This window comes from Perca flavescens, chromosome 15 (assembly GCF_004354835.1).
Source record: "Perca flavescens isolate YP-PL-M2 chromosome 15, PFLA_1.0, whole genome shotgun sequence".
Taxonomy (NCBI): Eukaryota; Metazoa; Chordata; class Actinopteri; order Perciformes; family Percidae; genus Perca; species Perca flavescens.
Window position 1 is genome coordinate 32,037,401 of NC_041345.1, and position 22,080 is coordinate 32,059,480.

Below are 22,080 nucleotides of genomic sequence, written 5' to 3' on the forward strand. Positions count from 1 at the left end.
CAGTGTGATGACATTAGCTCAGATAGCAAACGTTCCTGAATTGTGTAACTCGCGTCAGCTCCTAGCGTGTTCAAGTAAGTTCAGAGATCCTCCCAGGACTCGAGGCGTGTCAGGAACTCTTGGCAGCGCCAACGTGCCCATGAGCCAACCACATGCTTCTTTCATTGTTGTTGCTTGGTCGCAAACATTTTTATGAATTGAAAACATGAAACTTACTTTGTGTCATGTTTAAAAACTCACTTTTGTTTAATAGGATCATACTTTTGCTTTTGATATTAAAAGTCTGTTAAATCACTATCTAGCCCATGGCCCACTGATGAAAGCCCTTTGCATTTGCAATATTACAATGTTTGTGACATTTTTGTCCCTTTTTGCATCCTGTAACAGTCAACGAGAACACAAAAAAATGGTCGGGATACCTCATTGTCACTCCTGCCATCTAAAGAGAGACAGAAACTTTCTGATGGTTCTGTTTCTGTAAGTCCCATAACATACACTACCGGTCAAACGTTTGGGGTCATTTAGAAATTTCCATTCCACTCCATTATAGACAGAATGCCAGCTAAGATCAGTTGCATTGATTTTTTAACCAGGGCAGCAGTTTTCCGATTACATTATGTGCTTACATAATTGCAAAATGGTTCTCCAATATTTTCTCAGTTAGCCTTTAAAATGATGTCAGATTAGTAAACAGAATGGGCCTTTGGAACATTGGATGAATGGTTGCTGATAATGGGCAATGTAGACTTAGACTTAGACTTAGACTTAGACTTCTCTTTATTGATCCCTTTGGGATGACGCCCGCAAGGAAATTAGATTTCCAGCAGCAGATTTTAGCATCTTACAAAACACTCTTTAAATAGAAAAAAGATAGAAAAAATACAGTATAAGAATAACAATAAAACTTTTAGCTAAATATTTTTACAAAAATAAACAAACAGTAAAACAACAATAAACTACAGATAAATAAAGATAGATATATAGGTATTATATGGTATTGTGTTATTATACAGTTAATAAATAAATGACATTTAGCATAAATTAGCAGTTAAGAGCAGTTAGAGTGTCCAGGTATGTATGTGAGTAGATTATTAATAATTTATTGCAGTGTTCTGTTCTGTCCTCTTTAACCTATGTGGTGGAAGTTGTCCTTGAAGCAGCAGCGTTAGTGGTAGTGATATTCATGATGAAATCAAAACGAATAACGAAAAGAATTAAACCAAAGTTTGGTCTTTGAGTATTTATTTACATTTGCAAATGGAGAAAACACAGTTTCAAAGGTACACGCAGCCCAACTGAAAATGTCTTTCTAACCTAAAGTCTAAACATCCAAACATCATATAGTGAAGAAACTCCGTTAAGCCACCCCTCTAAATGTATCTTTTAGTATGGCCATAGTTGAAAAGAGGACATCATTAACAGTCACACCATTGTCTCACCTTCCCCTCTGCTCCTGTTCTTTTCATTAGCCTAAACAACAGTTTATCTCAGGAGGCAGAAGGAGACTCGGTTTGTGGCCTTCTCCACTTCGTCTGCTAAAAAGTCAACAATGTGAGAAGGTTCAAACTAGTAAAACTAAATAACTCTACTGGGCTATAGTTCACGGTTGCCAACTATTTCACTTGGAGCCTTTTGAATCTACACATGAAGAAGCTAAATCTTGTGGCGTTATAAAACAATCATTAAACCAATGGTTAATATCATTAAACAAATGGTTAAAATAAAATTTGCCACCACACCTATTTCCTCCTCCCTCCGAGTGAGGAGTTGTAGAGTATGATGGCATGAGGGACAAAGGAGTTCTTGAGTCTGTTGGTCCTCCACTTGGGAAGGAGCAGCCTTCCACTGAACAGGCTCCTCTGGTTGCTGATGACGGTGTGCAGGGGGGGGTGGCTGGCATTGTCAGTAATGTCCAGCAGTTTGTCCAGTGTCCTCCTCTCTGCCACTGTCACCAGTGAGTCCAGCTTCATGCCGACCACAGAGCCGGCCCGCCTGATCAGTTTATCCAGCCTGGAGGTTTCTTTCTTCGATATACTGCCCCCCCAGCACACCACAGTGTAGAAGAGGATGCTGGTAACCACAGATTGGTAAAACATCAACAGCAGTTTGCTGCAGATGTTGAAAGACCGCAGTCTCCTCAGGAAGTACAACCTGCTCTGTGTTTTTCTGTACAGGTGGCTGGTGTGTGTTGTCCAGTCCAGTTTATTATCCATCCACAGCCCGAGGTATTTGTAGGATTGCACAGTCTCCACCTCAGCTCCCTCTAGCTGGATTGGTTGCAGTCTTGGTCTGGACCTCCCAAAGTCAATGACCAGCTCCTTCGTCTTAGAGGTGTTGAGCTGTAGGCAGTTAGTGTGACACCAGAGAGCAAAATCCCCCACCAGACTCCGATACTCCTCCTCTCTGTCACCCCTGATACACCCGACGATGGCTGTGTCATCTGCGTACTTCTGTATGTGGCACAGCTCCGAGTTGTAACAGAAGTCCGAGGTGTACAGGGTGAAGAGAAGAGGAGCCAGCACTGTGCCCTGGGGGGCTCCAGTGCTGCTGACCATAGTGTCAGACGTGGTGTCCTTCAGCCTGACGTACTCTGGCCTGTCAGTGAGGTAATCCTAGATCCAGTTTACCAGATAGGGGTCCACTCCCATCCTGGGGCTGGATGGTATTGAAGGCACTGGAGAAGTCCAAGAAAAGGATCCTCACTGTGCTGCTTCCCTTATTCAGATGGGAGTGGACTCGGTGTAGCATGTAGAGGATGGCATCCTCCACACCAACATTTGGCTGATACGCAAACTGCAGCCGGTCCTGGGCGTGTTGTACCTGGGGTCTGAGGAGGCTGAGGAAGAGTCGCTCCAGCGTCTTCATCCAACCCGTTCTCATTCCGAACTCGTAAAATAAGTACGTTTGGGCAGTCTCCTTCAGCGTCTGATGCGACGAAAAAGGCACCCTTCGGTGTATTTGTGTAACGTACTGGGGAGAGCCACAGTTGAATGAGCTTTAGCGAGAGGTACGTATGTAAGGGAAAATTGCTGCGTAAGGAGGATGGTTGGGATGGCGGATAGGTAAAACATCAGACTTTCACTCAGGAGACTCGGGTTCGCGCCCAGCGTGTGGCGTTGTGTTTCCCGGCTTTTGAGGCGTCCTTCCCCATTGTTTTTACCTCCGCGATTCCGTTTCACCCGCGGCCGATTCCCGGCTTTTGAGGCTTCCTTTCCCCGTTGTTTTTACCTCCGCGATTCCGTTTCACCCGCGGCCGTTTCCCCTTGCAATAGTGGCGACCAAGCACGTTTACATGAGACGCTAAAGGAGACTTTTAACGTCAATAAGAACGAAAAAGGCTCCTGACCGAACGTCCTTATTTTACGAGTTGGGTGTTGCTTCATAGGTGTGAAGTGAGTGCCACCGGACGGAAGTCGTTCAGCTCGCTGGGCCTGTTCTTCATGGGAACCGGAACGATGCAGGATGTCTTCCAGAGGGTGGGCACTCTCCCTAGCTGTAGGCTAAGGTTGAAGATCTGTTGTAGTGGTTCAGCCAGTTCTCAATTGTCCCCTCTGTAGCTCTGGTCTTTGTGTTGTGACCTGTGATGGTCCTCACACCTTCCCAGACCTCCCTCATGTTGTTCTCCCTCAGCTTCTGCTCCACCTTTCTCCTGTAGCTGTCCTTAGCTTCCTCACACAGTGTTTCACCTCCTGCTGTGCTGCCTTCATGGCCTCCCTGTCCCTGCTCCTGAAGGCAGCCTTCTTCTTGTTGAGGACAGCCTTGACTACCCGCGTTACCCATGGCTTGTTATTAGGGTAACAACGGACAGTCTTGATGGGGGAGACCACGTCTGCGCAGAAGTTCAGGTAGTCCGTCAGACAATGTGTCATCCCCTCTATGTCCTCACCATGCGGGTTGAGCAGCACATCCCAGACTGTGGTGTTGTAACAGTCTCTCATGGCACTTTCCATATCAGGGGACCACCTCCTGATGGTGTGAGTTGTCACCGGCTGTTTTTGGACCAGGGGAGTGTACAGTGGCTGTAGGTGAACCAGGTTGTGATCAGACTTCCCCAGTGGGGGGAGGGGAGTCGCTCTGTATGCATCCCTCACATTAGCATACAGGAGATCAATTGTCCTGTTGCTTCTCGTAGGACAGTCTACAACCTGGTGAAAAACAGCCAAAGTAGAATCTAAAGTTGCATGATTAAAGTCCCCAGAAATGATCATAAAAGCCTCCGGGTGCTGTGTCTGGATCCTTGCTGTGACGGAGTGAATCTTCTCACAGGCAGTGGCTGCGTCCGCTCTCGGAGGGATGTAAACACAGACGGCAATTACGTGACTGAACTCCCTCGGCAGATATTATGGCCGCAGGCTAACAGCTAACAGCTTGAGGTCCTGGCAACATGAGGCTGTCTTTACGGAGATATGTCCTGGGTTACACCAGCGGTTGTTTACATACATGATGAGTCCCCCACCTTTGCTTTTTCCGCTCGCTTTTGTGTCTCTGTCGGCTCTCACGGCAGTGAATCCCAGCAGGTCCACGTTAGCATCCGGTACAAGGTGGTTTAGCCATGTCTCCGTAAAGATGAACAAGCTGCTCTCACGGTAGAGCCGCTGGTTGTTCAGCGCCGACAACTCGTCGATCTTGTTCGGCAGCGAGTTCACATTCCCCATGATTACGGATGGAATCAATGGCTTGTAGCACCTCCGATTCTCCGCTAGGTTGTTCTTCAGCTTAGCCCCAGCCTTGCAGCCCCTGGGTCTCTTCCTCAGCTCCGCCGGGATAGGGTGCTGTATCCCGGCTCGTCCATTTGTGCGCAGAGCCAGCAATTCCTCTCTTGAGTAAGTGAGAAAGCTAGCTCTTGGTTGCATTTTAAAGTTTGAAATATCCATAGGATATATATGAAACACACAATCTCTTCGCAAGAAGAGTAAAAAAAGTAGAAAGAAAGAGGATAAATTAAGTTAAAAGAGCTAAAATCTGGAGAGCTACTGGAGAGGCAGCCGTCTCCTACAGCGCCCGGAAGTAGATATTGCATTAAAGATCAGCCACCCATTCAGCTGGTATTCTGTCCTTAATGGAGTGGAATGGCAATTTCTAAGTGACCCAAAACTTTTGACTGGTAGTGTAGGTAGAAACTCTCTGATGTTTCTGTTTCTATAAGTCCCATAACATAGGTAGAAACTGTCTGATGGTTCTGTTTCTATAAGACCCATAACATAGGTAGAAACTTTCTGATGTTTCTGGTTCTATAAGTCCCATAACATAGGAAGACACTGTCTGATGTTTCTGGTTCTATAAGTCCCATAACATAGGTAGAAATGCTGATATTTGTGTTTCTATAAGTCCCATAACATAGGTAGAAACTGTCTGATGTTTCTGTTTCTATAAGTCCCATAACATAGGTAGAAACTGTTTGATGGTTCTGTTTCTATAAGTCCCATAACATAGGTAGAAACTGTCAGATGGTTCTGTTTCTGTAAGTCCCATAACATAGGTAGAAACTGTCTGATGGTTCTGTTTCTATAATTCCCATAACATAGGTAGAAACTGTCTGATGGTTTTGTTTCTATAAGTCCCATAACATAGGTAGAAACTGTCTGATGGTTCTGTTTCTATAATTCCCATAACATAGGTAGAAACTGTTTGATGGTTCTGTTTCTATAATTCCCATAACATAGGTAGATACTGTCCGATGTTTCTGTTTCTATAAGTCCCAGAACATAGGTAGAAACTGTCTGATGGTTCTGTTTCTATAAGTCCCATTACATAGGTAGAAACTGTCTGATGTTTTTGTTTCTATAAGTCCCATAACATAGGCAGAAACCCTCTGATGTTTCTGTTTCTATAAGTCCCATAACATAGGCAGAAACTCTCTGATGTTTCTGTTTCTATAAGTCCCATAACATAGGTAGAAACTGTCTGATATTTCTGTTTCTATAAGTCCCATAACATAGGTAGAAACTGTCTGATGGTTCTGTTTCTATAAGACCCATAACATAGGTAGAAACTGTCTGTTTGTGTTATTATAAGTCCCATAACATAGGTAGAAATGCTGATGTTTCTGTTTCTATAAGTGTCATAACATAGGTAGAAACTGTCTGATGGTTCTGTTTCTATAATTCCCATAACATAGGTAGAAACTGTCTGATGTTTCTGTTTCTACAAGTCCCATAACATAGGTAGAAACTGTCTGATGGTTCTGTTTCTGTAAGTCCCATAACATAGGTAGAAACTGTCTGATGGTTCTGTTTCTATAAGTCCCATAACATAGGTAGAAACTGTCAGATGGTTCTGTTTCTGTAAGTCCCATAACATAGGTAGAAACTGTCTGATGGTTCTGTTTCTATAATTCCCATAACATAGGTAGAAACTGTCTGATGGTTCTGTTTCTATAAGTCCCATAACATAGGTAGAAACTGTCTGATGGTTCTGGTTCTATAATTCCCATAAGTAGAAACTGTCTGATGGTTCTGTTTCTGTAAGTCCCATAACATAGGTAGAAACTGTCTGATGGTTCTGTTTCTATAATTCCCATAACATAGGTAGAAACTGTTTGATGGTTCTGTTTCTATAATTCCCATAACATAGGTAGAAACTGTCTGATGGTTCTGTTTCTATAAGTCCCATAACATAGGTAGAAACTGTCTGATGGTTCTGTTTCTGTAAGTCCCATAACATAGGTAGAAACTGTCTGATGGTTCTGTTTCTATAATTCCCATAACATAGGTAGAAACTGTCTGATGGTTCTGTTTCTGTAAGTCCCATAACATAGGTAGAAACTGTCTGATGGTTCTGTTTCTATAATTCCCATAACATAGGTAGAAACTGTCTGATGGTTCTGTTTCTATAAGTCCCATAACATAGGTAGAAACTGTCTGATGGTTCTGTTTCTGTAAGTCCCATAACATAGGTAGAAACTGTCTGATGGTTCTGTTTCTATAATTCCCATAACATAGGTAGAAACTGTCTGATGGTTCTGTTTCTGTAAGTCCCATAACATAGGTAGAAACGGTCTGATGGTTCTGTTTCTATAAGTCCCATAACATAGGTAGAAACTGTCTGATGGTTCTGTTTCTATAAGTCCCATAACATAGGTAGAAACTGTTTGATGGTTCTGTTTCTATAAGTCCCATAGCATAGGTAGAAACTGTCTGATGGTTCTGTTTCTATAAGTCCCATAACATAGGTAGAAACTGTCTGATGGTTCTGTTTCTGTAAGTCCCATAACATAGGTAGAAACTGTCTGATGGTTCTGTTTCTATAATTCCCATAACATAGGTAGAAACTGTCTGATGGTTCTGTTTCTATAAGTCCCATAACATAGGTAGAAACTGTCTGATGGTTCTGTTTCTGTAAGTCCCATAACATAGGTAGAAACTGTCTGATGGTTCTGTTTCTATAATTCCCATAACATAGGTAGAAACTGTCTGATGGTTCTGTTTCTGTAAGTCCCATAACATAGGTAGAAACGGTCTGATGGTTCTGTTTCTATAAGTCCCATAACATAGGTAGAAACTGTCTGATGGTTCTGTTTCTATAAGTCCCATAACATAGGTAGAAACTGTTTGATGGTTCTGTTTCTATAAGTCCCATAGCATAGGTAGAAACTGTCTGATGGTTCTGTTTCTATAATTCCCATAGCATAGGTAGAAACTGTCTGATGGTTCTGTTTCTATAATTCCCATAACATAGGTAGAAACTGTTTGATGGTTCTGTTTCTATAATTCCCATAGCATAGGTAGATACTGTCTAGGTAGGGCTCTATTGACTGAGGGGGAAGTTATTTTAAAAACCCTCAAAGATTCGGGGCTTTGGAGAAAACATTCAGGGCTGGAGAACCAGATGCTACACCCCTGTTCTGGATGTTAACATTATCCCCTGTGAAAATCTAAAACCTCCAACTCTGTGGGGGTATTTTTATGCCTTCATACCAAACCTAGTTACTTACTCCCTTTCATTAGTTTATACAGTTTGTTCTCTTCTGTCACACCGCTGGAGAAGATCCAACAGCCCGAGGGTTAGAAACTCGCTGACAGAAAGTTTGAGGTCTGAAAAGCTTTGTGTCAGTGATTGTAAATCACGTCAGTGATGTTACACCTATTTGTTCAGATTATTATGAACCAAGGTCACACCACAACTTTTTTTATTGTTACAATAAAACAGATTTTGAGTTTGTCAAACTCTTTAAAAGCCTTGTTAAAGGAACATTATGTAAGACGCCCCTACAGTTTCAGAGTGTAATCCAGTTACACTCTGCTGGCAGACACATGCAGTTTAACTTTTTAAACACATTTTTATAATTTTAATGATCTCAAAGGTTAAGTCTCTACATAGTCTGGATCAATGGAAGTACATTTCCAGGACAAAGTTTTGACAATCACCTTCCTCTCTCTGTGTGTTACCGTTCTCAAACTCTGTTCTCTTCAGGAAACAAAAAACTTCGAGATAGCAAGCTACACGCTGAAAATGTCAAGTTTTTAAGAAAATCATGCACCAAGGCAGCTGCTTGTTTCTTTCAGGGAATGATGAACACATGCTAACACATGCTACCATGCTAAAATGCTAGCACATGCTACCATGCTAAAATGCTAACACATGCTACCATGCTAAAATGCCGACACATGCTACCATGCTAAAATGCCAGCACATGCTACCGTGCTAAAATGCCAACATATGCCAACATACTGTATGCCAACATAGGCCAACATATACCAACATACTGTATGCTAACATAGGCCAACATAGGCAAACACATGGCAACATATTGTATGCCAACATATTTGAGCCCTGCACGGGCCAAAAGCCCTAACACGGCCCTGGCCCGTGGTGTTCAAGACCTACCCGACCCCAGCCCGACAACGCCTGCAATTTTTTCAGCCCGAACCCGGCCCGACCCTAGACCAACATCAATCACTTTAAGCTCTCTCTGACGCGCGCTCTTTGACGCGCTCTCTCTCTCTTTGACGCGCGTTCTCTGATGCGCTCTGTCTCTGCTACACACGCAAACACACACACGTCACACCTTCTCCATAAACAACATGAAATCAAGGAGAGGGCCAACTTTTCCTGCTAAAGATTCCCCACCGTGGTACAGATTCCCCACCGTGGTCAGAAAACACAGAGGAGACACTTTGTTTCTGTCACTATGACTCTAGAGTCGCTACTCGCTCCGATCGCTGGCACTCTCTCACTTCTCACTCTACCACACACTCCCCACATACACACACATGCGGCTCGACGCACACACCAGCGCACAAGTATAAACATCAGGCCACTTACAGTACATAGGCTACGGCAAGAGCTCTGCATGGAGCCTCCGCACAACTGTAAAACGGCCTTAAGAAGCTAAAATAAGCCTGAGTCCGACCCAAGCCCGATCTGTAAAAAAAAAAAAAAACCCTGAGCCCGGCCCGAATGGGCTTAGCCTGTCAGGTCCTGTCTGGTCCTGTCGGGCCCCGACGGGCTTGCAGGGCTCTACAACATATGCCAACACATGCCAACATATGCCAACATACTGTATGCCAACATACACCAACATATGCCAACATACTGTATGCCAACATACACCAACATATGCCAACATATGCCAACATACTGTATGCAAACACATGCCAACACATGCCAACATACTGTATGCAAACATCCTGAATGCCAACATATGCCAACATACTGTACGCCAACATATGCCAACATATTGTATGCCAACATATGACAACACATGACAACATATACCAACATGCTGTATGCCAACATATTCCAACATTCTGTATGCCAACATGTGCCTACATACTGTATGCCAACATATGCCTACATACTGTATAACAACATATGCCTAGATACTATATGCCATCATATGCCAAAATACTGTATTCCAACACATGCCAACATACTGTATGCCAACATACTGTGTGCCAACATATGCCAACCCATGCCAACATATGCCAACATACTGAATACCAACACATGCCAACTTACTGAATGCTAAAATATGCTAACACATGACAACATACTGTGGGCCCACAGATGTCAACATACTGTATGCCAACATATGCCTACATACTGTGTGCCAACATATGCCTACATACTGTATGCCAACATATGCCTACATACTGTATGCCAACATATGCCAACACATGAGAAAATACTGTGTGCTATCACATACCAACATACTGTATGCAGACATATGCCAACAAACTGAATGCCAACATACTGTATGCCAACATACTGTATGCCAATATACTGTGTGCCAACATATGCCAACCCATGCCAACATACCGAATGCCAACACATGCTAACATATTGATTGCTAACATACTGAATGCTAACATATGCTAACACATGACAATATATTGTGTGCCCACAGAAGACGACATACTGTGTGCTAACTTTTTCACATTTAACAAGCTGACATCACACAAGTTTCACTGTTTTTACATGAAAAGAATGACTCAAACTGATTAATAGATTATCTAAATAGTTGGAGATTACTTAAATAGTTGACAACTAATCCATTAATCTTTGCAGCTCTGGTTTTTAGTCCTCTAGAATCTAGAAAGTACTCAGCACCAGCTTTCCTATTTTATTCCCAAAGATAATTATTTCAGTCTCATCTTGGGTGAACCTCCCACAAATTGCAATACATGTTTATTACATCACATATTTAGTTAGAGAACGTTTTAAGACAAAAGATTCATTTTTATCGCCAAAGAGTTATTTCAGTCATAAAAATCTTATCGATGAAGCACGGCAGCTCTATTATCGTTGTGCTCGTAGCGAAACTCTCCTGCAGTTTAACTTCTGTTGTTTATTATTACAGTGATGAAGCACTCTTTGTCAGTTTGGTTGTCAAAGTGTCACGCTTCCTTTATTAGAAGTTTAGAGACTTTCTATGAACCGGATAGACCATTGTGTTGGCAGGCGATCTGATTTCAAGTTTGCTTGAAGACTAGTTGGTCCAGAAGAGGAGGATTACAGGCGACGCGCTGAGTGACAGCTCAGCTCCGTGCCACACGGCCGTCATTGTGTCACGACTGCAGGAGGTCAGGTTCAGGGTGGAGAGACTCATTGCCAAGTAACCTCTACAGTCAGTCTATGACAAAAATGTCAAAAAAGCAACAGGTACGTTGAAAAAGATGAAAAGAAGGTAAAAAACAAAAACAAAAAATGTCTAAAAAGGAACATTGTCTGTTTTTTTATTGCCTTTTTCAAAAGCAACAAAAGCTTTGAAAAAAAGTCGACACAAATGTTGAAAAAAAAAAAAAGCCAACATACTGTATGCCAACATATGCCAACATACTGTATGCCAACATATGCCAACATACTGTGTACCAACATATGCCAACATACTGTATGCCAACATATGCCAACATACTGTATGCCAACATATGCCAACATACTGTGTACCAACATATGCCAACATACTGTATGCCAACATATGCCAACATACTGTGTACCAAAATATGCCAACATACTGTATGCCAACATATGCCAACCCATGCCAACATACTGTGTGCCAACATATGCCAACATAACGTGTGCAAACATATGCCAGTGTATTGTAGGCCAACACATGCCAACCCATGCCAACATATGCCAACATACTGCATGCCAACTTATGCCAACATACTATATGCCAATATATGGCAACATACTGTATGCCAACATATACCAACATACTGTATGCCAACATACTGAATGCCAAACATGTGCCAACACATGCTAACTCTGCCCCTCCTTAGAACCTCTTCAACACACATTAGTCACATACTTAGTTACTTAACTTACACACAATAATGTTTTCATATACTTACATGGACATTTTCTTTGACATACAGTACAGGCCAAAGGTTTGGACACACCTTCTCATTCAATGCGTTTCCTTTTTATTTTCAGAACTATTTACATTGTAGATTCTCACTGAAGGCATCAAAACTATTAATGAATCAGCCAGGTCTCACGGCAGGTCGTTATATAGTTACGTTATTTTAATCTATTAAGTTGTGGACAAGTTACGTAAAAGCCTTTTTTTTTGTGTGCCGATTACGAAATAGAAAGCAATGCATTTTAATGGGAAGCATATTTTGTGATCCAAGAACGCTGACGGTAGCGAGTAATATTGATAATGCCAAAGTCCGCATAGGGAGGTTGGTCGGGGTGGTGGATGGGTCAGAAAACACAGGACTTTCACCCCGGCCCCCGGGGATCGCGTCCTGCGAGTGGCAGCCCGTCCCGTTGTTTTGGCTGGCGTGTGGCGCTTCATTTCCCCGTCCCCCAGAGCAGGTTCAAAAAGCGTCACCTGTACACGTTCAAAAGTCGTTGCATATACACGAAAAAAACGTCGAAATAAGTCGTTGCATATACACGAAAAAAACGTCAAAATCGTAACCTGTACACAAATTTATTAATCAAAATAACGTGACCATTACACGATGTGGCGTGAGACCGGGTTGGAATGAACACATATGGAATTATGTACTTAACAAAAAAGTGTGAAATAACTGAAAACATGTCTTATATTTTAGATTCTTCAAAGTAGCCACCCTTTGCTTTTTTATTAATAAGGGAAATAATCCCACTAATTAACCCTGACAAGGCACACCTGTGAAGGTAAAACCATTTCATGTGACTACCTCATGAAGCTCATTGAGAGAACACCAAGGGTTTGCAGAGTTATCAAAAAAAGCAAAGGGTGGCTACTTTGAAGAATCTAAAATATAAGACATGTTTTCAGTTATTTCACACTTTTTTGTTAAGTACATAATTCCATATGTGTTCATTCATAGTTTTGATGGCTTCAGTGAGAATCTACAATGTAAATAGTCATGAAAATAAAGAAACACATTGAATGAGAAGTTGTGTCCAAACTTTTGGCCTGTACTGTACTTCACAGCTTTTTTGATCAAACTGCTTAATGTGGTTTTCAAATGGCATATGAAAAGGGCTGCAACTACTGATTAGTTGTATTGGTCTAAAAACATTTCAGAAAATGGTGCAACATGTGGATCAGTGTTTCCCAAAGCCCAAATATGATGTCCCCAAATGTCTTGTTTTGTCCACAACTCAAAGATATTCAGTTTACTGTCACAGAGGAGCGAAGAAACTAGAACATATTCACATTTAACAAGCTGACATCACACAAGTTTCACCGTTTCTACATAAAAAATGACTCAAACTGATTAATAGATTATCTAAATAGTTGGAGATTACTTAAATAGTTGACAACTAATCCAATCTTTGCAGCTGTGGTTTTTAGTCCTCTAGAATCAAAGTAATCACTGAGCGCCAGCCTTCCTATTTTATTCCTTAAGAGAATTATTTCAGTCTCATCTTGGGTGAACCTCCCACAAATTGCAACAAATGTTTATTACATCACATATTTAGTTAGAGAATGCTTAAGTTTTATGACAAAAGATAATTTTGTATTGCCAAAGAGTTATTTTAGTCATAAAAATCTTATTGATGAAGCTCTGCAGCTCTATTGTTATTATCCTTGTACTCGTTATGCAACACATAGCGAAACTCTCCTGCAGTTTAACTTCTGTCGTTTATTAAAGTAATATTCTCTGTCAACTTTGTTTCACATATTAGAAGTTTAGAGAGTTTCTATGAACCGGATAGACCATTGTGTCGGCAGGCGATCTGAGTTCAAGTTTGCTCGAAGACCAGTTCGGCTCCGCGTGCTACTCGATACACACCTTACATACTGGGAACACATTTCTAACTTAACAAAAAAGCTGAATCAGAAACTTTAGGTGTATAACAAGATTAGATCATATATTTACTTTTCTGTTTCGGAAACCTACCTACATGGAATTGTGTTTTCAACAATGTCCTACTGTCTTCCAATTTGGTCTCTTACCACTAAGAAAATGACTGAACCAATAGCACGACTAGTATATAATCAAGCTCTCAAGAGCCACAGTAATCTTCCAAAGTGGTCTCACCACTGCATTGCACTCAAACGTTCAAACGTTCTGACTTACCAGAACTACAGTACATAAACAGCCACGCTATTAGGTTTTATTTTCAGATTCAAAATACCACTTCACAAACACTTGCTGCACTTCTTCCGACACACAACATGAGACCAGTACGCCTCACTAGGTCAGTTTCACGGGTATTCATTCTAGTCCCCCCATACAAAAACACCTATGGTCAGAAATCCTTTTTTCATACATACACCAAAATTTGGAAGGACATACCCCATCACATCAGAATACTACCATCCATCACATATTTCAAAAAGGCATACAAACTGTTCCTTCTCAACAGTTACACTTACACTCATTGATTGTTCATGTATTGTCCAAGTCTTGTTTGCACTGTCTGTATTGTTGTTTTTTTTTCAGTTGTCTGTATCAGTCTAGTCCATGCTAATGTCCTGTATAAATGTTTCTGTCTTCATGTGCTGTAACTGTTTGTGTCTATGTTTCTGCAGAACAGGAACCTGCTGGAAACCAGTTTTTAAACTGAGTCAGGCCCGTTTAAACTGTAACTTAATGTTACTTTTAATCTTTTCCTGTACAATAAATGAAATAAAATGATATGAACACGGCCATCACAGTGTCACGCCTGCAGGAGGTCAGTTTCATCATTTAAGATTGAAACTGCCAAGTTCATTGCCAAGTAACCTCTACAGTCACTCTATGACAAAAATGTCAAAAAAGCAACAAGTACGTTAAAGAAGATGATTTAACAAAAATGTTGAAAAAGCGTCAAGAACATTGTCAGGTTTTTTTCCTTCTTTTTTTAATTGCTTTTTTCAAAAACGACAAAACTTTGAAAAAAATCGACAAAAATATCGGAAAAAAGGCTATAAAAAAGGTAAACAAAAGCAACAATGAAGTCGAGAAAAATCTACAAAAACTTCATAAAATTGACAAAAAAATGACTTTTTTTTTCAAATTAATTTTTTAAAACATACTCCCTTTGAGATATTCTTTCAGCCGAGTACCCGTCTGACTATTATAAGACATCAAGGACGTCATCTTGGGCTATGGGAAACACTGATCCACATTTTCACCATTTTACCAAGTACATTTACTCCAGTACTGTACTTCAGTCCAAATGTTGAGGTACTTGTACTTTACTCTAGTCTTTTCTTTTCATGCCATTTTCTACTTCTACAGCCTACAAGTCCAGCTGAGATGATTATGACCACTAAACACACAACTGGTTGGCTCCTTTACACTTTCTAAAATGGGAGGATTGTATTCTGCAAACGGAGCTTTTCACTCCTTTTATTTTTCGTCCACAGTGTGTGAAGCAGCGATTGTGTGCGGTGTTGATCGGGGTGTGATCGACGCTGCCGAGTGATGAAAGACGAGCTGAGGGTGTGTGTGGTTTGACAAAAGGTTGGAATGGGGAGAGGTGCTCATAAACCGGTTCAACACGGCCAGGGCTTATCTCAGTAAATAGTAACAAATAAGGGAGGGGAATAGATCAAATGCAGTCATGAAACAACTGATTGTGTTCTGGGTGCAGCATTCAGGAAGGGGCCAAAGAAATGGAGTCATTCAGAGTGCAAAGGATAACGTTTTCTGTTTGTTTTTTTTAACCTGGACTCTATGTCTCCATGTGTCTGTGTCATTATGGGATGGATCCCTACAGAGATAGAGCTTTTAGTTAAAGAGTAAGATCCTTTTAGTTTAACATGAAACATGTCACATTTTCACATCATTCAATATGATGTGAAAAACCTAAACGTCTCTCTGTGCAAATTGTAAGAACAACTGAACTCAAGACTTCAAAAAAGCTCCAACCAACCAAAATCCTAAATTTTTGTTAATTTTAGAAATGTCCACTCATGGTTTCTGGCCTCTGGGCCCAGCCATCTTACCTCTCCCTTTTTCTTTCTTCCCTTGACTAATATTGCCTCGCCTTCACGGACCGTTTTATTTCTTTCTTCCTGTTATACATAATCTAAGCCAAACATGCCCCCTACCTTTTCTTTTTTCATTTGTGTTTTTATTCTACTTCTCCCTTTTGTCTTTTACCTGTATTTCACTACAAAAAACAAAAAAACCTGCAACTCATCTGGACCAAACATTTGTATGCATATATTTGATCATCATCTGCATACAAAATCCTCTACTGTTTTGTTTGGAGTTTAGAATAAAATGTACTGCATCAATGGACTTTCCCCCACCCCAACATCTTCCTGCAGCTCTTTCTGCTCTTGCAGGCCTCCCCAGTTAGTGTCAAGTGATTTAACACACTTCTTTGTGTGTGACAGAAGTAATAAACCTGACTTCTTCCATGGTAATTAGAGGATGTCATTTCACAAGCTATGGTTAACTTTAACCCCTGTGCCTGTAACCCTTCCTGTAAATGTGTAATCAACTCGCCCATACCCGTTCTACACAGGAACTGACATTTAGAAAAGCTTTCGCTGGAGCTTAACTACACTATTCTTGCTGCTAATGAGCGCATGATTGACTACACTTTGACTTTTCCTACGTGTTTCGACACACAACTCCCTCCTCGGTAATTACAAATCCAAAGGTCGCGCACAAAGCCCGGAGCTTCTGCACACCTTCCATATCAAAACCTGGCACTGTCACGCAAAGTGAGCACTTTTAAAAGGTTACATTTTTCCCCCTGGTGGAATGTAACTAAATACATTTACTCCAGTACTGTCCTTAAGTCCAAATGTTGAGGTACTTGTACTTAACTTGAGTCTTTTCTTTTCCTGACACTTTCTACTTCTACTCTGCTACATTTCAGAGAGAAATATTGTACTTTTTACTCCACTACATTCATCTGTTCCAGCTTTAGTTACTAGTTACTTTAGTTACTCCACTACATTCATCTGTTACAGCTTTAGTTACTAGTTACTTTACACATTAAGATTCCTGCACACAGAACACATGTAGTTTATAAAATCTGATGTTTGATTCTAAAGTAAATTAGCCGACAATATAACAGCCTACAAGTCCAGCTGAGATGATGAGACCACTAAACACACAACTTGTTGGATCCTTTACACACACTACAATGGCAGAATACTTTAACTATATTTTCCTGATGATACTTTTACTTAAGTTACATTTTCACTGCAGGACTTTTTTCACAGTGTGGTGTCAGTACTTCTTCCACTGCTGCATTTTAAAGGTTACATTTTTCTCTGACCCTACCCAGGCCACACCTCATACCTGGCGAGGTGCCTCGCCCGCTGCCACGCTGAGTGATTGATGGCTGTTTGGCTGGAGGAGGTTTATAAGAGCAGGCCGAGCCCTGCAGCTCTTCACTCTCTCTGTGTCGCCTCACAGCAGAAAGATCCATCCATCCATCATGACCTCTTACATGTCTCGCTCTTCCTCCAGCTCCATGAGGAGCTCCAGCGGCTCCCTTATCGGCGGCGTCGGCGGCGGGCGGATGTCATCGTCCATGAGGGCCGGCAGCGTGTACGCAGGCGCCGGCGGCGACGGCGTCCGCATCTCCACGGCCGGCAGCGGCCTCAGGGCGAGCATGGGCGGTGGCGGCGGCAGCTCGTCCTCCTTTAGCTACTGCGTGTCCGGCGCCAACGACAGCGTCATCGGCAACGAGAAGTTCACCATGCAGAACCTCAACGACCGCCTGGCCACCTACCTGGCCAAGGTGCGCTCCCTGGAGAAGGCCAACGCCGAGCTGGAGCTCAAGATCAGGCAGTTCCTGGAGAGCAAGGTCGGCCCGTCCGCCAGAGACTACAGCGCCCACTTCGCCACCATCTCGGACATCACCGCCAAGGTAACAGTCAGCCTCCTCTTCCTCACAGGGAAACGGGTGCAAACTGATGTGATGCAGAGCGGAGGAAGAAAGAAAGGTTCACCTGAACGAGAGAGAGTTCAGTATGTAGTGAGGAGGGATTACTGAGCTTTAACTGCACTTTCAAATGTAACGCTCATTCTTTTTTAGTGCTGCCTTTTATATTCAATTCTATGTTCAATGTGTTCAATAAAAGAAAATGCAATATTCAACATTATTACATATTATCTTCATATCGTGCAGCCCTATTGACAAATATTATGTATTATTTTTAATGTTTTGTCATCCTTGAAGAGAACATGAACACGGTCAGTGATGTAACAGTGATGTAATGAGTGCTCCGTCTTTCTTCAGATCCAGGCGGCCGTCAAGGCGAACGGAGCCATCCATCTCAGCATCGACAACGCCAGGCTGGCTGCAGACGACTTCAGGGGCAAGTGAGTCTGCGCACCCGCACACGCACACATGCACGCAAAAGCACACATGCACAGAGGCACACACACACGAAGCACACATGCACGCACGCATGAACACACAGGCACACACACATGCACACACAAAGCACACTCATGCACGCGTGAACGCACACATGCACGCACGCATGAACGCACACATGAACAAACGCACAAACGCAAACATTCACGCACGCTAAGTTACTGCATGATGAGTGAGTTTGATTGAATCAGGGGTTCACACACACACACACACACACACACACACACACACACACACACACATGTGTCTGCGAAACCACAACAGCAAACAACACAGATCGAGGTTGATAACCAGCTGAAGGTGTGAGTTGATTGACAGGTGAGATATTCCTGTCCCATCATGCAACAGGCCGGCAACTAAACTCATAAATCTGTTTCTTTTTATAATAATAATAATAATAATAATAATAATAATATAGAGGCTTCAACAGTCTGACACGCAACAGGAAATTAAAGAGCGGATCTGTCCGGATGTTTGTAGTCTGACAGAATCATCTATGCACAAAATATCGGCCTTTAATTAAAGCCGACATTATCTGCGTTTAAATTAACATCTTAACAAGCCATCGCACTCCTGAACTCAAAATAACCCCCTTTATAATATGGGTCTCATGTGGACTATGACACTGCATTAACAGTATTTGTATTTATAAAACGTGTAATTTTTTTTTTAATGCTGCCATTCAATATGTGCAATAACAATATTAATGCTGCTTTCAAACTCTTATTTTATTTTTTTTATGTCATATTTAAATGTTAAAAATAACACTGTCACATTTGTATTTATTTATTTTATTATTTAAACTTAGTTTTTTCGTTCTCTAGCCAATCCGAACTCGTAAAATCTGAAGTCTGAAGCAACGCCAAAAGTGCACTACAGCGTAGAACGTACCGTGGAGAACAGCAGCTACACGGGCTTTGAAGATGACGTAGCACTAAGAGTGACTACGGTAGCGAGTAGTATGAACGCCCGAAAATCCACGTAGGGAGGTTGGTTGGGGTAGTGGATGGGTCAGACAACACAGGACTTTCACCCTGGAGACCGGGATCATGTCCCGCGTGTCACGTTTCCTAAACCCAACCGTCCCGTTATTGTTTACCTAAACCCAACCGTCCCGTTCTTCCCGCGTGTCATGGAAACGTTAGCCCATCCATGACCTTTTCCTTAACCTTACTGCGTCAAAAGTGACGCCAATAGTCCCGACCAAGCGCGTTTAGATAAAGCACGTTTAGATATCACGCTAAAGGAGACTTTTTGCATCAATAACAACGCCAAAGCCACCTGACCAAGCGTCCGTATTTTACACGATGGTGTAAAAGTGAGAATCTGTTGATCTAGCTAGCTATTTCTTTTGAGACAGAGTCTATAAAGTTTGTCTGACCCCGTCATTCCCCTGCAGGTATGAGAACGAGCTGGCCATGCGTCAGTCGGTGGAGGCCGACATCGCTGGGCTGAAGAGAGTCCTGGACGAGCTGAGACTGGCTAAGAACGACCTGACCATGCAGATCGAGGGTCTGAAGGAGGAACTCATCTTCCTCAAGAAGAACCACCAGGAGGTGAGAGCACAATGAACAAAGTCGAAGGATATCATACAAAGTCGTTAATGAGAATGTGTTGAGTACATTTTATTTTAAATTTCTTATATTTTGTATTCTTATCATATTTTAAATAAATTATTTTTGTGTATTATTTGTATTAAGTGTTTCAGCATTAACTTTGATGATCTGTTTAGGTTCGCTTTGCTATCCCAGACAAGAAGTAATCCCAATGTCGGACTGAACTAAAACAGAAACATTAAAGCCACGAGTCTGAATCAGCTGTTTGTGAAGACTAATGAAGACATGACTGACGTTTGCCTTTGCTTCTCGCCGTTTTTCCTCCTCCCGCTGTTTGTCCGCCTCTGCTTCCCGACGGTTGTTGTCCGTCTCCGCTTCCCGTTGTTTGTTGTCTGTCTCTGCTTCCCGTTGTTTGTTGTCTGTCTCTGCTTCCCGTTGTTTGTTGTCTGTCTCTGCTTCCCGTTGTTTGTTGTCTGTCTCTGCTTCCCGCCGATTGTCTGCAGGAGCTGTTGGCAATGCGAGCACAGATGAGTGGTCAGGTCCACGTGGAGGTGGACGCTGCTCCAGGACAGGACCTCAACAAGATGATGGCCGAGATCAGAGAGTACTACGAGGGCATCACTGCCAAGAACAACAAGGAGCTGGAGGCCTGGTTCAAGACCAAGGTAACGCTGTAACGTCACTTCTTGTAGACGCAGAGAGGGATGCATGGGCGTACATTTTATCTAAAAGTTGGGGGGGACAATAAACATAACATTTCTCAAGAGCAATTTTTTAAGGGGACACAAACTATACAGTCAACATTGTACTTGTAACAGGAAATGTTATGTAGTTGTGGAACTACAGTAAGTGCAGTAATTCACTTTAAACATTGGATAAAGTTATTTATCTTTTCTCTAATACAGATGCTAAACTGAGAACTGAGCCTCCTAGCAAGCAAACAAACGTAACGTTTCATTCACACACTCTTGTCACAGCGTAGGAAAGCACAGTGCTTTCGCCAGATGACTTTGTTCGGCTCATTTTCTGTAACAAGTGAAAGCATGTTGGTGGAAATTGAAAGCTAGCTAGCAAACAAACTATCCACCAAGCTATTAAACAAGCTAGCTAACTCTCTATCCAACAAGCTGGCTTGCTAACTAACTGTCCACCAAGATATTAAACAAGCTAGTAAACAAACTATCCACCAAGCTATTCAACAAGCTAGCTAACTCTATATCCAACAAGCTAGCTTGCTAACTAACTGTCCACCAAGATATTAAACAAGCTAGCAAACAAACTATCCACCAAACTTTTAAACAAGCTAGATAACTATCTATCCAACAAGCTTGCTAGCTAACTAACTGTCCACAAAGCTATTTAACAAGCTAGCTAACTATCTATCCAACAAGCTAGCTGGCTAACTAACTTTCCACCAAGCTATTAAACCAAGCTAGCTAACTACCTATCCAACAAGCTAGCTAGCTAATTAACTGTGCAGCAAGCTATTAAATGAGCTAGGTAACTATATATCCAACAAGCTAGCTAGCTAACTAACTGTCCACCAATATATTAAACAAGCTAGCAAACAAACTATCCGCCAAGCTAGCAAACTCTATATCCAACAAGGTAGCTTTCTAACTAACTGTCCACCAAGATATTAAACAAGCTAGCAAACAAACTATCCACCAAGCTATTAAACAAGCTAGCTAACTATCTATCCAACAAGCTAGCTAGCTAACTAACTGTCCACCAAGCTATTAAAACAAGCCAGCTAACTATCTATCTAACAAGCTAGCTAGCTAACTAACTGTCCACCAAGCTATTAAATAAGCTAGCTAACTATCCAACAAGATACAACACAAGCCATGTTTTTGTCATGACTACTTTATTTATGACTCAGCATCATCTCTATTAGAGAGGGGGAAAAAGAATCACTTTTTTTCGCAGTTTAAACTGAATAAAACAGCTTTGCCAGCCTTACTGGAGTTCTACAAATACTGAAGCAACTTACCATTTATCAGAGGTTCTAGTGTGGATTACCCATAATTCAGCACTCTTAGCTCTGCGCTGCATTGTGACAGTAAAGCCAGCAGTCGGAGCTGTCACCATTCATGCATGTTTCCTGTGGACGCAGAGGGGGCCTGTGTGTTGTGTTCATGAACAGATTGTTCTGTGTTTTTGCAGTCGGAGACACTGACCAAAGAGGTGACCACGACGACGACCACGCTGAACACGACCCGGTCCGAGGTCACGGAGATCAAGCGGACGCTGCAGTCCCTGCAGATCGAGCTGCAGTCCACGCTGGGCATGGTGAGTG

At 42.0% G+C, this 22,080-nt stretch overlaps 1 protein-coding gene across 2 annotated transcripts in view; it reads left to right on the plus strand.

The window, feature by feature from the left end:
* Positions 1-22,080, plus strand: part of LOC114569307 (keratin, type I cytoskeletal 13) — a 36,956-nt gene that overhangs the window by 13,218 nt on the left and 1,658 nt on the right. The window contains exons 2-6 of one of the 2 annotated variants that reach the window (XM_028599132.1): positions 17,125-17,712; positions 18,085-18,167; positions 19,625-19,781; positions 20,285-20,446; positions 21,948-22,073. In XM_028599132.1, the coding sequence (XP_028454933.1) occupies positions 17,278-17,712; positions 18,085-18,167; positions 19,625-19,781; positions 20,285-20,446; positions 21,948-22,073 (963 nt within the window). In that variant the 5' untranslated portion in view covers positions 17,125-17,277. The remainder of the gene's footprint in view (positions 1-17,124; positions 17,713-18,084; positions 18,168-19,624; positions 19,782-20,284; positions 20,447-21,947; positions 22,074-22,080) is intronic. The other variant, XM_028599133.1, reaches the window with a different exon arrangement.